The sequence below is a fragment of the Narcine bancroftii genome, chromosome 6 (genome assembly GCF_036971445.1).
Source record: "Narcine bancroftii isolate sNarBan1 chromosome 6, sNarBan1.hap1, whole genome shotgun sequence".
Lineage (NCBI taxonomy): Eukaryota > Metazoa > Chordata > Chondrichthyes > Torpediniformes > Narcinidae > Narcine > Narcine bancroftii.
In genome coordinates this window covers 128,851,234-128,866,869 of record NC_091474.1, presented here as the reverse complement: position 1 = coordinate 128,866,869, position 15,636 = coordinate 128,851,234, and the positions used below count along the sequence as shown (strand labels likewise).

The 15,636-nt window shown below is 40.2% G+C and overlaps 1 protein-coding gene across 3 annotated transcripts in view; it reads right to left on the bottom strand.

Annotated features, from left to right (window-relative positions):
• Positions 1–15,636, bottom strand: part of prim2 (DNA primase subunit 2) — a 289,744-nt gene that overhangs the window by 15,122 nt on the left and 258,986 nt on the right. For all 3 annotated transcript variants that reach the window (XM_069886087.1, XM_069886089.1, XM_069886088.1), the window contains one exon: positions 15,419–15,501. In XM_069886087.1, the coding sequence (XP_069742188.1) occupies positions 15,419–15,501 (83 nt within the window). The remainder of the gene's footprint in view (positions 1–15,418; positions 15,502–15,636) is intronic.

The following is a 15,636-nucleotide window of genomic DNA, read 5'->3' as shown; positions in this document are numbered from 1 at the left end:
GAGATGGAGAGGGCAGAGAGAAGATTGCCAACTCCTAGGGTTCCCAGTAGCATTTGAATTAAAATGATGAGTAGGACACAAACGTGCCCAGGAATCTCAGCAGGTCACGCAGCATCCATAGACAGCACAAGGCAGTCAATGTCTCAGCCCTGAGGCCTTCTTTAGGACTTCCAGATTAGTCATGAATACAGCATGGAGCAGACCCCTCTGCCCAACTCGTCCATGCTGACCAAGCTGCCATTCAGGGCTAGTCCCATTTGCCTGCAAATTCTTTGCATCTTTTTCTATAACTATTTTAAAACTAATAGAATTATGGCACTGGTCACAAAGTGCTTCCCCTCTGACACTTCAGTCTCTTGCCCTACTCCATTTTCCAAAAGGAGGTCCAGTGTTGTCCCCCTCTCTGGTAGGACCATTTAAATATATATATATATATATTTTTTTTTTTGCTTGAGAAGAGCTTCCTGAACACACTAACAAATTCTGCCTGATCCAAGCCCTTTGTACTATAGCAGTTGCAGTCAATACAAAGCTACTTGAAACCACCTAACCCTATTAAACCATAAGACATAGGAGCAGAAATATACCATTCAGCCCAGAGTCTCCCCTGCTATTCAATCATAAGCTGATCAATTTTCCCCAGTCAGCCCCACTGTCCAGCCTTCCCCCTCCCCCTATAACCTTTGATGCCCTGGCTATTATCTGTGATCACCCCCCCCTTCTTATTACTAAATTCAACTGATATACACTTACTGAATGATCCCCAAGAATACAGCCAAGATGTTCTCCATAATCAAAAGAAGCAACATCTCTTCCTCTCTTACCTCTACCAGTCCCACCCCTCCCTCAACCATGTTTCTGTAATGGCTCTAGTGTCACTTCCAGGTACCAATCCAATATTAAAGTTAGGCCTCCATTTTATCGCAGTGGTGAGGATTGCTACTTTAAGTGTCAACTTTAAATCATAAAATGAAGGCCTGAGATGGGGATTAAAATGAGAACCTTCTGACTGAGGTGGATACTTCAACGGGGTCAAAGTAACACCAACAGCTCCAAGCTGTTTTGAATGATATCTAAGCAGCTCAACAATCTCACTCTCAACCAGGAATTTGGGCTCCCAAATTTCCTGCTTCTGAAGCTTGTTTAGCAATATGATTGAGTAAAAAAGCTTAGCCAAATGGTTAAGCATCCCATTCATAGGAAGGAAAAAAACTGAGATTAAAAAAATATTTATTTTGCTGAATCCATGGACCCTAATGTCCTGGTTAAGGGCAATACTTATCTAGAGGACAAGATAAGTTTTTCTATGCAGCGTAAGGGATGCAGCACCTACACATAGGCATAAAGAGGAAGAAAGGTTGAAATAATTCAACACTTATCAACATGAGAACCACAAAAGATGGGTCCATTTTTGGTGTGCAATAATTTACCATTTATATTAATGTCCTAAAGGAGGGAGCGGACTGCAAGGTATCCAAGATCGCTGATGACACAAAAATATGTGGAAGGTCATGCAGTATATTGTGACCATGCAATGCGATGTAGATAGAGTGAGTGAATACAAAATTGCCGAATGGTGTTCCATGTGGGAAAGGCCATGCACTTCAGTAATAGGAATCAAAAGGCAGCTTCTTCCAAAATGGAAAAAAATTGCAAATGGATGAACCACAGAGGAATCTTGGTGTGCTTGTGCACGAATCACAGCAGAGCAACAAGAAGTTAAGAAGGCAAGCAGCATATTGGGCATCATTGCAAAAAAAAACCTGGCAGTTTAGCAATAGGGAAGATTTTTTCCAACTCTGCAGGATGTAGTGAGGCAACTCCTGAAACACAGTTTTGTTCTTCCAATCCAAGGAAGAATATGGCTGTGTTACAGGCAGTCCAAAGGAGTTTCACCAGGCTAATTCCTGGGATGAGAGGACGAGAGGGCGATACAGAAATCTGTACTGTTTAGTATTTATAAGAATGAGTGGCAATCTTATTGAAACATACAAGATCCTAAGAAAGGTTGACAGGGTAGATGCCACAGGTTTTCACTGATGAGCATATCAAACAAGGGCTCATAGTTTCAAGGGACCAGTAATTTAAACATAACAATTAAGATTTGCAGAGGATAGTGGAGGCTAAATTAATAGCAGAATTTAAAGGCAAGTGCATTTTGAAATACTGGGGAATTGGGAACTACAAGGATCTGATATAGTGGAGTGGTGGAGACCTGGAGCAGATAGAACAGCCAAGGCCACATCAAATCAGTCCCTTGCACTACAATTTAAATTTACTGTTCTATATGCATCCTTTACAATAATGGTGGAAGGAACAGGATTTTTTCAAAAATTATTCAGCAAAGAGATTTTGGCTTCATAGGCCGAGCCAGAATTTAATTGCCCAACCATAAGCAGAACATAATATGGAACAATGCAGCACAGTACAGGCCATTTGGCCAATAATGTTGTGAGGTGGGATAGGGTTGAGGGGCAAGATGGCCAACTCCTGCTCCCATTTTCACATTCTTGCGTTGCCGGGAACAAGTCATTCTTTCCAACTGGTCCATGGTAGTGCGCACAAATTGTTTTGGGATTTTAAAAAATCCTAATCATTCAAACACTAAAGTAATTTTTTTAAAATTATGCTGCAACTTGGAATAAGCAGGCCAGGCATTGCACGTCTGACTGAAGATGGAACACCTTGACAAATACCTGAGATGATAATCAGCAATAAAAATGCATTCTAACTGTGGCGGCAGATGTAATAAAATTATGCTCTTGAAAAACCCTTTTGGCTTTTCCTCGAAGAAAAGGCTACTGCAACTCACTTTATGCTTCTGAAGGGAGAAAGAAATCTCTGAGGAATTAATGATGGAATGCATTTATTCCCTCCATTCACCCATACACACCTGGGGATTTGCTGGTTTACTGCTAATTATTTTTGAAGGATTGAGCACACTATTGCTTCTAAGGGTCACCAAGCAGCAGGATATCCAAGAAACATCTGTCCATTCCCCATAGTTTTAAGCTTCCTCTTACATGATTCAAACTATCTGTGCTAAAAAGGATAAGCCGCGCCACTTCAAAAGATAATTAGTGGCAGAATTTTCAACGATAGAACAGCCAAGGCCACATCAAATCAGTCCCTTGCACTACAATTTAAATTTACTGTTCTATATGCATCCTTTACAATAATGGTGGAAGGAACAGGATTTTTTCAAAAATTATTCAGCAAAGAGATTTTGGCTTCATAGGCCGAGCCAGAATTTAATTGCCCAACCATAAGCAGAACAGAATATGGAACAATGCATTTGGCCATTTGGCCAATAATGTTGTGCTGACTTATAAATGACCTTGAGGTGGTGATGAGTTGCCTTCTTGAATTGTTGCAGTCCTTGAGGTGCAACTATAACCACAATACCATTAGATTTCAGATTTATTGTCAGACATCATCTACAACCTTGAGATTCTTTTCCTACGGGAGCAGCAGAATTACTACCTAATGGTAGTGCAAAAAAGACTGCACACAGTGTATACATGTAAACAAATAAAGAATTGTAAACAGATAACACATGTAAACAAACTGACTGTGCAATACAGAGAGAATAAAACAATCAATAAAATGCACAAGTAAGAGTGCTTAAATTAATCCTTGATTGAATTTGGTGTTGAGGAGTCTGATGGTGCAATTTGTTTGTTTCAAGGTTAGATTCCTCAGGTTTTGGGAGCAGAATTTTGAAAATCCAAATGAAATTGAAAGATCTCTGAGACCAAAGCCTAATCAAAAACTGTGTTCTATATTAATTTAATTTTTATGTTATCAAGACAGAGAGAAGGTTTGCTCTGAAAGGGGCAAGGGAACAGCAATGGGAAGAAGATAGGATTTTATTCCATCCTGATCTGAGTGAAGATTTGTTGAAGAGAAGGATAGAATTTAACACCGTTAAGAAGATTCTCTATGACAAAAACTATAAATTTGTTCTTCATTACCCTGCAACTTTGAAGATTTTTGTGCCTGGAGACCAAAATAGATTCTTTATTAACTTTGCTCAAGTGGAAGAATTTGCTCATAATCTCCCTTGAGCGCAGCCTCAAGAGGACATTGTATCTTTGATGAGATGAATTATTTCCTTCTGCTTTTCTCATTTTATAATTATTATTATTAGAAATTGGGAAGTCTGCTAGATGGAAGAAATTGAATAACAATTATTCCTTTTCTCTTTTCTTTTGATTTCCGGGATGTTATTTTAATTGTGGCAAACTAATTAAATAATTAAATATTGTGTATTGAATGTATTAAGGGAATTGGGAGAAGCTGATTTCTGCAAGATTATGTGTGTTTTTGTGACTTCTGTTACAACACATAAAATGGAGGGAGGTAGTGTTGTTCTTTTACACAACACTTGTAGGGAAGGTTTTCATATATATTAATATAGTTATAAGTATGGGATTCTATATTATTTGCATTTCTTTTTCTTTTTGGATGGCCAGAGGAGAGGTGTACTGGCACATGAAATATTACTTACAGGAATTAGAGGAGACTTGCGGGGGTAGGTGATGGAAGGGGGTTGATTACATCTTACTTAGTTATTGAAGTTAGTAAATTTTAATGTAAATGGGTTAAACAAATGTAAAAAGAGAGAGAGTATTAACATATATTAAGAAAATAGGAGTTGATGTAGCCTTTCTTCAAGAAATGCATCTAACTGAAAAAGAACATTTGAAATTAAAAAGGGGCTGGGTTGGACAAGTAGTGTCTTCTTTGTTTAATTCTAAGGCAAGAAGAGTAGCAATTTTAATTAAAAAAACAGAATCTTCCAATTAAAATTCAAAATGTTGTAACAACCAGCAGGGAGATATGTAATGGTATACTACCAAATGTTTTCTGAATTGTGGACTTTTTAAAATTTGGTATGCTCTGAATACTGACAATGAGAAATTCATTCAAGAAACATTTCTTAATCTAGCAGAGGCACATGACAGGATTTTAATAGGAGGGGATTTTAATTTTTGTTTAGATCCATTGTTAGATAGAGCAACTTGAATAATAACAAGAACAAAAGCAGCTAAAGCTACATTAGTTTTGATGACAAATTTGAATTTAATGGATATATGGAGAAGGATTCACCTAAGAGAGAACGGTTATTCATTTTATTCGAGTAGGTATGATTCTTACTCTAGAATGGATTTATTTTTAATTTTGGCACAAATGCAAGATAGGATTCTTGAAGCTGATTATAAAGCAAGGATTTTATCTGACCATTTGCCTTTGTTAATACCAATGGAAATGCCAGATAAGGAAAAGATTATCTATTGATGGAGATTGAGCTCTTTGTTATTGAAAAGAAATGATTTTTGAGAGTTTGTTTGAACACAAATTTGGATATTTTGTGATACAAATTTGAATATGGTAAATGATAAGTTTATTATATGGGATGGTTTGAAAGTGTACTTAAGAGGTCAAATTATAAGTTTTACTTCCAAATTTAAAAATGAGTATATTAGAGAGATTGACCAATTAGAACTAGAAATGACATTTTTGAAAAAAGACCTTCAGGAGTCTAGCGCTGAAGATAAATGTAGACAATTAATTAATAAAATCTTCATTATAATACATTACAAACTTATAGAACTGAGAAAGCAATTATAAGAAAACAAAAATATTATAAATTAAGTGAGAGATCACAAAGTACTAGTACCTTGGCAGCTCATTGCTGTATCTGACCCGACCTTGTTGGTTTTCGTGCAGTTGGATAATCATGTTGAGGAACTTTGGGGGACATCCGATGCGCTCTAGTATTTGCCAAAGCCCTTTCCTGCTCACGGTGTCGAAGGCTTTGGTGAGGTCAACAAAGGTGATGTAGAGTCCTTTGTTTTGTTCTCTGCACTTTTCTTGGAGCTGTCTGAGGGCAAAGACCATGTCAGTGGTTCCTCTGTTTGCGCGAAAGCCGCACTGTGATTCTGGGAGAATATTCTCGGCGACACTAGGTATTATTCTATTTAGTAGAATCCTAGCGAAGATTTTGCCTGCAATGGAGAGCAACGTGATTCCCCTGTAGTTTGAGCAGTCTGATTTCTCGCCTTTGTTTTTGTACAGGGTGATGATGGTGGCATCACGAAGATCCTGAGGCAGTTTACCTTGGTCCCAACAAAGCCTGAAAAACTCATGCAGTTTGGCATGCAGAGTTTTGCCGCCAGCCTTCCAGACTTCTGGGGGGATTCCATCCATACCTGCTGCTTTGCCACTTTTCAGTTGTTCGATTGCCTTATATGTCTCATCCAGGGTGGGAACCTCATCCAGCTCTAGCCTTAGGGGCTGTTGAGGGAGCTGGAGCAGGGCGGAATCTTGGACTGAGCGGTTGGCACTGAAAAGAGATTGGAAGTGTTCTGACCATCGGTTGAGGATGGAGATCTTGTCGCTGAGGAGGACTTTGCCGTCTGAGCTGCGCAGCGGGCTTTGGACTTGGGGTGAGGGGCCGTACACAGCCTTTAGAGCCTCGTAGAAACCCCTGAAGTCGCCAATGTCCGCGCTGAGCTGTGTTCGTTTGGCGAGGCTAGTCCACCACTCATTTTGGATCTCCCGGAGTTTGCGCTGAAGATGGCTGCATGCGCGACGGAAGGCTTGTTTCTTCTCTGGACAGGACAGCTTTGTAAGGTGAGCCTGGTGGGCAGCTCGCTTCTTTGCCAGCAGCACCTGGATTTCCTGGCTGTTTTCGTCAAACCAGTCCTTGTTTTTCCTGGAGGAGAAGCCCAGTACCTCTTCAGTGGATTGCAGTATGGTAGTCTTCAACTGATCCCAGAGGGTTTCAGGGGACGGGTCCGTGAGGCGGGTTGCAACGTTGAGCTTTGCTTTGAGGTTTGCCTGGAAGTTTCCTCTCGCTTCGTCTGACTGCAGGTTTCCAACATTGAACCTCTTTCTGGGGGCTTTATTGTTCCTGGGCTTTGGCTTGAAGTGAAGGTTGAGCTTGCAGCGAACCAGCCGGTGGTCAGTGTGGCATTCCGCGCTAGGCATGACCCTGGTGTGGAGCACATCTTGTTTGTCACTTTCTCGCACCAGGATGTAGTCCAGGAGGTGCCAGTGTTTGGATCGGGGATGCATCCAGGTGGTCTTAAGGCTGTCCCTCTGCTGAAAAAGGGTGTTTGTAATGACAAGTCGCTGTTCTGCGCAGAGCTCCAACAGGAGGCACCCATTGTCCATTAACAATGGCGTGTTAATGTCCTTCTCCATTAACAATGGCGTGAAGCCAGGCTGTGTTCTCGCACCAACCCTCTTTTAAATCTTCTTCAGCATGATGCTGAACCAAGCCATGAAAGACCCCAACAATGAAGACGCTGTTTACATCCGGTACCGCACGGATGGCAGTCTCTTCAATCTGAGGCGCCTGCAAGCTCACACCAAGACACAAGAGAAACTTGTCCGTGAACTACTCTTTGCAGATGATGCCGCTTTAGTTGCCCATTCAGAGCCAGCTCTTCAGCGCTTGACGTCCTGCTTTGCGGAAACTGCCAAAATGTTTGGCCTGGAAGTCAGCCTGAAGAAAACTGAGGTCCTCCATCAGCCAGCTCCCCACCATGACTACCAGCCCCCCCACATCTCCATCGGGCACACAAAACTCAAAACGGTCAACCAGTTTACCTATCTCGGCTGCACCATTTCATCAGATGCAAGGATCGACAATGAGATAGACAACAGACTCGCCAAGGCAAATAGCGCCTTTGGAAGACTACACAAAAGAGTCTGGAAAAACAACCAACTGAAAAACCTCACAAAGATAAGCGTATACAGAGCCGTTGTCATATCCACACTCCTGTTCGGCTCCGAATCATGGGTCCTCTACCGGCACCACCTACGGCTCCTAGAACGCTTCCACCAGCGTTGTCTCCGCTCCATCCTCAACATCCATTGGAGCGCTTACACCCCTAACGTCGAAGTACTCGAGATGGCAGAGGTCGACAGCATCGAGTCCACGCTGCTGAAGATCCAGCTGCGCTGGATGGGTCACGTCTCCAGAATGGAGGACCATCGCCTTCCCAAGATCGTGTTATATGGCGAGCTCTCCACTGGCCACCGTGACAGAGGTGCACCAAAGAAAAGGTACAAGGACTGCCTAAAGAAATCTCTTGGTGCCTGCCACATTGACCACCGCCAGTGGGCTGATAACGCCTCAAACCGTGCATCTTGGCGCCTCACAGTTTGGCGGGCAGCAACCTCCTTTGAAGAAGACCGCAGAGCCCACCTCACTGACAAAAGGCAAAGGAGGAAAAACCCAACACCCAACCCCAACCAACCAATTTTCCCTTGCAACCGCTGCAATCGTGTCTGCCTGTCCCGCATCGGACTTGTCAGCCACAAACGAGCCTGCAGCTGACGTGGACTTTTTACCCCCTCCATAAATCTTCGTCCGCGAAGCCAAGCCAAAGAAAGAGAGTACCTTGGCAATTAAAAAGGATAATAATGTGGTTACTTTAAGCCTCAAGAAATAAATGAATCATTTAAAAATTTTATTTGAAATTATATGGTTCAGAATCTTTAAAAGATGAAAAAATAAAGAGTCATTTGTCACCGATAATGTTGCTTAGATTAACTTTGGAAGAGCAAATTGAATTAAATACTCCTTTTACCAAGCTAGAGATGAGGAAAGCCATGGTTCATTACAGAGTAATAAATCCCCAGGAGAAGATGGATTTCCAACTGAATTTTATAAAGAATTTAATGATTTGTTAATTACTTTATTTATGCAAGTATTAGATCAGGCCTCGGAAACTCATACTCTCCCAGATTCTTTTTTAATGGCAATAATTACAGTGATTCCTAAAAAAGATAGAGTTCCTTTAAAATCTTCATCCAAAACACCTATTTCACCATTAAATACAGATTATAAAATTGTTGCAAAAAATTTGGCAAATAGAATGGATAAATTGTTGCCTAAATTAATAAATATGGATCAGACAGGCTTTGTAAAAAAGACAGTCATCAGAAAATGTAGTTAGATTATTGATCTAGTGCAAAAAGGAGGTGTTATGAGTCAGAAAAGGCTTTTGATAGATTGGAATGAGATTTTTTGTTTTAAGTGTTGGAGAAATTTGGATTTGGATTGATCTTTGCAAATTGGATTAGGGCATTCTATAATAACCTTCGAGCTAAAGTAGTAACTGATGGATAAATATCTTACAGTTTCAATTTGCAACATCAATTTGCAAGGATGCCCTTTATTTACAGCTTTATTTATTTTAGCTATAGATCCATTTGCTCAAGTAATCTGGAATGATTTTGAATTAAGGAATTTAGGGTAAGTCAAGAAGAATATAAAATTTAGTTTATTTGCAGATGATATTTTAATATACTTGATTAAACCTGAGATATCTTTACAAAATTATATGTCCAAATGGAAGAATATGGTAAAGTTTTGGGTTATAAAATAAATTGGAATAAAAGTGAAATTATGCTATTAATGGAAGATGATTGTACTCAGTATCAAAGGGATACTCAGTTTATATGGCCAAAAGATGGTATTAAATGTTTAGGCATACGCACATAAATTTGAAAAATTTATATAAATTGATTTACCATTACTTAAAAAGATTGAGAAAGATTTTAAAAAATGTGTTAATTTACTTATAACTTTAGTGGGAAGGATTAATTGTATTAAGATGAATATATTCCCAAGAATACAATATATTTTTGAAATATTACCTATTTTAGTACCTCAAAAACTTTTTCAAGTATTAAATAAATATGTAAGGAAATTTCTTTGGAAAGATAAAATGTCAAGAGTTTCTATAGAGAAGTTAACATGGAAATATGAAATGGGAGGCTTAAAGCTTCCTAATTTTAAAAATTATTATCGAGTGATGCAAGTTAGAGTTTTTTCAAAAGTTAAAAATTGGCATGGATTAATATAGAATTGAATAAAATAGGAGAGAGGAAAGCAGAAGAATTTATATCTAAGTGGGAATCGAAATTGATTGTTCGTGATGAGGATACACCATTACTGAAACATTTAATCAATATTTGGAACAAAATAAATGATGAGATTGGTGTAAGAGGGTCTATATCACCCAAAATGCCTTTGATTCAAAATCCCCTTATATCTTTTTCAAAGTATAATCAATTTTTGTATATTTGGTTTCATAAATGTTAAAAATTGTTATGAAAGAGGTCAATTAATGTAATTTGAGCAATTGAGAAATAAATATGGTCTCACATAATACTCTTTTCTGTTATTTTCAACTATTAGAGGGATAAATTAGGACCAAATATGGTGTTGCCTAGTTGTACTGAAGTAGAACTTGTTAGGAGAGGAATTGTTAAAAAGTTTACTTCTATGATATATTCTGTATTACAAATAGGAACTCCTAAACAAGGAATTCACAAGTCCAGACAGAGGTGGGAAACAGATCTGACTATTGTAATTGATGAGTCAGTATGGGCAGACTTATGTAGGGACTGTATGACTAATACTATTAATGTAAGATGTAGATTAGTTCAATATAATTTTTGCTTCAGTAAAATCTTATACCACAGAAATTGTATACATTGAAATCAGATTTATTGGATCAATGCTTTAGGTGTGGTGAAGATGTAGGAACTTTCTTGCATTCTACTTGTCTTGTCCTAATGTAAGGCCCTTTTGGGCAGATTTACGAAATGTTTTTAAACAAGTTACAGGAACTATTTTCCCGCAAAGCCTGGATTTATTTTTTTATTATGAAATATTGAAGATATAAGACCTAAATTAAAATTATCAGTATACAAAATGGAATTTGTTAAATGAGCGTTGTTGGTGAAGAAATGTATTGCAGTTACTTGGAAATCTGAGGCATCCTTAGGTATGTCAAGATTGCATGAAGACATTCAAAGTTGTATTCCTTTGGAAAAAGTTACATATAGTGTGAGAAACAAATACAGTATGTTTTCGCAAATCTGGTGCTTGTATGCCCAAATATTAGAATTTAATTTGTAATATTGCCCTCTTTATGCCCTCGAGATAGACATGCGAGGTTCTCCTCTGAATTATCATGAAGAATTTTTATATATTTGTGTGATATGGGATCTCGCCGTGCAATCGTAAAAATTTCTTTTCTTATATGCTAATTGTTTGTGGGGTTGGAGTTAGGGTTAATATGGGGTGTTGTCCCAGGTCTTGGAGTTTACTGATTAGTTTTGAGGGGTGATGGCGATGAATGCCGAACTGTAGTCGATAAAGAGCATCCTGATAAATGCATCATTAGGGAGATGCAGGATGGTGAGGGAACAGTGATCTATTTACGAGTTAGTTTTGCATGCAGCTTGGAGAGGACCTTCAAGCTGGCAGTGGCCCTCATGCATTTCCTACTCTTGCCCTAGCTGGGTTTGGAAAATTGCTGATTATGTCTTGCTGAGTTGTTGCATTTCCCCCTAAACATTTCCCCTTCCACTCTTAACCCATATCCTCTGATTTGTTTCTCACCCAGACAGTGGAAAAGAGCCCGATTACATTTATTCTGTCTAATTTTAAATATCTCTATCAAATCTCCCCTCAATTCTTCTATGCTCCAGAGAAATAAAATGCTCACCTACTTCACCTTTACCCGAAACTCAGTTCTTGAAGTCCAGCAACATCCTAGTGAATCTTCTCTTCACTCTTTCTATCTTACTGGCATCTTTCCGGTAGTTAGATGACCAAAATCCAAACAATACTCCAAATTTGGCCTCACCAATGTCTTATACAACTTTACCGTAACATCCTAATTCCTATACTCAATACTCCAAAGCTCTCTTTACAATCCTATCCACCTGTGACATCACTTTCAGGGAATTATATATCTGAATTTCCAGATCCCTCTGTTCTACCGCACTCCTCAGTGCCCTACCATTTACCATGTATATCCTTTCTTTGTTTGTCCTTCCAAAATACAGCACTTCACACTTGTCTGCATTAAATTCCATCTGCCATGTTTCAGCCCATTTTTCCAGCTGGTCCAGATACCTCTGCAAGCTTTGAAAACGTCTTCGCTCTCCACAACGCCTCCAATCTTAGTTTCATCTACAAACTTGCTGATTTAATTTACCACATTATCATCCAGATCATTGATACATAGTAGATTACAAATAACAATGGTTCCAGCACTGATCCATGATGCACACCACTAGCCACAGGCCTCCAGTCTGAGATCATCCACTACTACTCTCTGGCTTCTCCTGTCCAGCCATTGTTGATTCCAGTTCACTACTTCACCATGAATACCAAGCATCTGAACCTTCTTGACTAACCTCCCATGCGGGACCTTGTCAAAGACCTTACTAAAGTGCATGCAAACAACATCAACAGATTTTCCTTTGTCAAACTTTCTGGTAACCTCCTCGAAAAATTCTACAAGATTGGTTAAACACGACCTTCCATCCATAATCAGTTTCTGGCTATCCAAATACAGTACAAATCCAATTATTCGAAATAGTCGGGACCAGGCTTATTTCAGATAAAAGTCTTTGTTTTGGAGAAGTGGTCATTTTTTTACAATCAGATCAGTAGCAACAGCAACTCACTTGTAACAGTGTTTAAATAATAACAAACAACAAGGGAAGGCTTTTTAAGCATTAAAATAATGTGTAATTCTCACACAAAAAAAAATGCTGATCACCAATACCCCACTGAGGCCCGGCTTGTGCTGGGAGCCCGAGGATCCCGCTCCTGCCCGGGAACCTGATGTCCCCACTGCCCCCAGGAGCCCAAGGTCTGCTGCTGCCACCGCTAGGAGCCCAAAGTCCCTGATGCCATGCCAGGAACCCAATATCCCCAGTCAGTTCAGTTCCGAAAAAAATTTGGATAAATGAGGATTTCTGATTTGTTTCAGATATTCTCGTTTATCTGAAATATAAATTTTTTTCCGGCTAACTGAGGATTTTGGAGCATCCGATTTTGGATAATCGGAGTTGTACTTTTATTGTATATCTGATCTCTTAGAAGACCTTCCAATAATTTACCTATCATTGGTGTCAAGTTTTCTGGCCTATAATTTCCAGGCTAACTTTTGGTGCCTTTTTTAAAACAGAACAACATGAGCTACCCTTCAATCCTCCGGCACCACACCTGTGGCTAAAGACATTTTAAATATTTCTGCCAGAGCCCTTGCAATTTTCTACACTAGTCTCCCTCAAGGACTGAGGGAATACCTTGACTGGCTCTGGGGATTTATCCACCATTATTTGCTTTAAGAACAGCAAGTACTTCCTCCTCTTTAATCTGTATAGGTTCCATGACCATATTGCTTGATTTCCTTTCTTCCCACAACTCTGTGCCAAATTTAAGATCTCCCCCATTTCTTTTGGCTCCTTACAAAGCTGACCACTCTGATCTTCAAGAGGACTAATTCTGTCCCTTACTATCTTTTTGCTCAATATATCTGTGGAATCCCTTAGGCTTTTCCTTCACATTGTCTTCCAAAGCAACCTCTTGTTTCTTTTAACCTTCCTGATTTCTTTCTTGAACTTTTTTATACTTTCCCTGACGAGCAATCCCACTCCACCCCCTTTCGTCACTCCCGTTCTATCATGTCTAAAGCAACGGAAGCCTGGAACATTAAGCTGTCTATCTTCCCTCTCCTGCAACCAAGGTTCACTAATGGCCACAATGTAATAATTCTGCGTGCCAATTCACGCTCAAAGCTTGCCTGCTTTTCCTAGAATACTCCATGCATTGAAATAGATGCACCTGAGAACATTTTCACCACATACAATACTTGACTTCTAACGGTGCATGCAATTTTCACATCATCTTTTCTCTCTTTCACCCCTCTATCTACTCTGGCACTATGGTTCCCATGCTTCTGCAAATCTAGTTTAAACCCACTGGAGCAACACCAGCAAACTTTCCTGCAAGGATATAGTTCCCCTCCAGTTCAGATGCAAACTGTCCCATTGGAACAGGTCCCACCTTCCCTGGAAGAGAGCCATTGATCCAGAAACCCTCTCTCCTGCACATATCTTTAGCCACATGTTAAGATGCATTATCCTCCTGTCTCTAATCTCACTCGCATGTGGCACGGGTAGCAATCCTGAGATCACAACCCTGGAGGACCTGTGCCTAACTTTCTTCTTGCAGGACCTCCTCACCCTTCCTACCCATCTCCGAGAGAGAAGAACTCTCATCAAATTACCCGATCCAATGACAATGTACAGAAGATGACAATTTTCTGTTAAACTGAGAAAGGAGTAACAATTCCCAATTTTCCTTGCCCATGAAGTATCCCAAGATAACAGGGAAACTGCAGGCAGAAGCAATAATTAGAACAATGTGGTTACAGATGAGAATGGAGTGTGAAGTGATGAGACAAAGTAAATCAAAATGTAAGTTCGCAGGCACTATGATTGTAGTAAAAACACAGAATTGCTGGAGGAACTCAGCAGATATCCCAGCACCCATAAGAGGAAAAGATATGTTGCCAACAGTTCGAGCCTGAGCCCTTCCTCAAGATACGAGTTAAAAAAAAACTGGGGGAAAGGGAAGAAGGAGGAGGAGTACAGACCAATAGACAAAAGGTGTTTAATTGAATATAAAGGACATGAGGAGAGGAAAGGTGAGAATTTATGGGGGGGGGGGGGTGGTTGGCACTATGAAAGGAGAAAGGAAAAAGGGAGGAGAGAGTGGGAGACAGAGCGAGAGGAAAGGAGATGACGCGGAAGATGGGAGGCAGGGGAGCTAACAGAAACCGGAGAAGTTGATGTTAATGCCATGTGACTGGAGGATGCTCAGATGGAATATGAGGTGTTGTCCATCCATTTTATGGATGGTCTCAGTCTGACAGTACATGAGACTATGGTCAAACACGTCAGCAAGACAACAGGGACAGGGAATTGAAATGGGTGGCTGCTGGGTGATCCACACAATTGTGGCAGACAGAGCTGAGGTGTTCAACAAAATAATCTCCCAGTCTGAGTCTAGTCTCTCCAAGGTAGAGGAGACCATAGTGGGAGCACCAAAAACCCCTGCAGATTCACGTGAAGTGTGCTTTCATGACTGTTGGGGGCCTGGAATGGCAATGAAGGAGAAAGTGTGGGCACAAGTGGAACACCTCATGCGGTCACAGACATAGGTGCCAAGGGGGTGAGTGGTGGGAGAAGAGGAGTAGATGAGGGAGTCACACAGGGAGCAGTCCCTGAGGAAGGTGGAGGAGGATGATATGATGGATGCGGAAGCTAGAAGGATGATAGATTTGGACAAAGGGAAACCTGTCCTTGTGGCGTGTGGGGGCGGATGGGACAGATGTATGGGTATTGGAAGATATGCGAGTGAAGGCCTGAGTTGATGGTGAACGAGGGCTTGGGTTTTGTCACAAACTCTGACTTCAAAACTTCACAGCAGTGTGCACTACATTATAAGATACATCACAAAACAGAGACAAGGTAGACATAAACAAAATCCTTTGACTACTGGTCAAGAAAAGGGATCACTTACCTGATTTATTCCTGAAAGTGGAATATTATAAGACTGCAGCTTTGGCTTTAGCAGCTCAGGATCACTGTGACGAAATGGACAGCCTAACAAGAAAAGCAATGCCAAAAGGTACTTATTAAACCATCAGAAGTCCACGCCTCAGATACTGAATAGAAAAACCCCCACTGCACTATGTTAATGGACGATAAAAACGTTCTTTTCAGAGTCTCAACTACCAC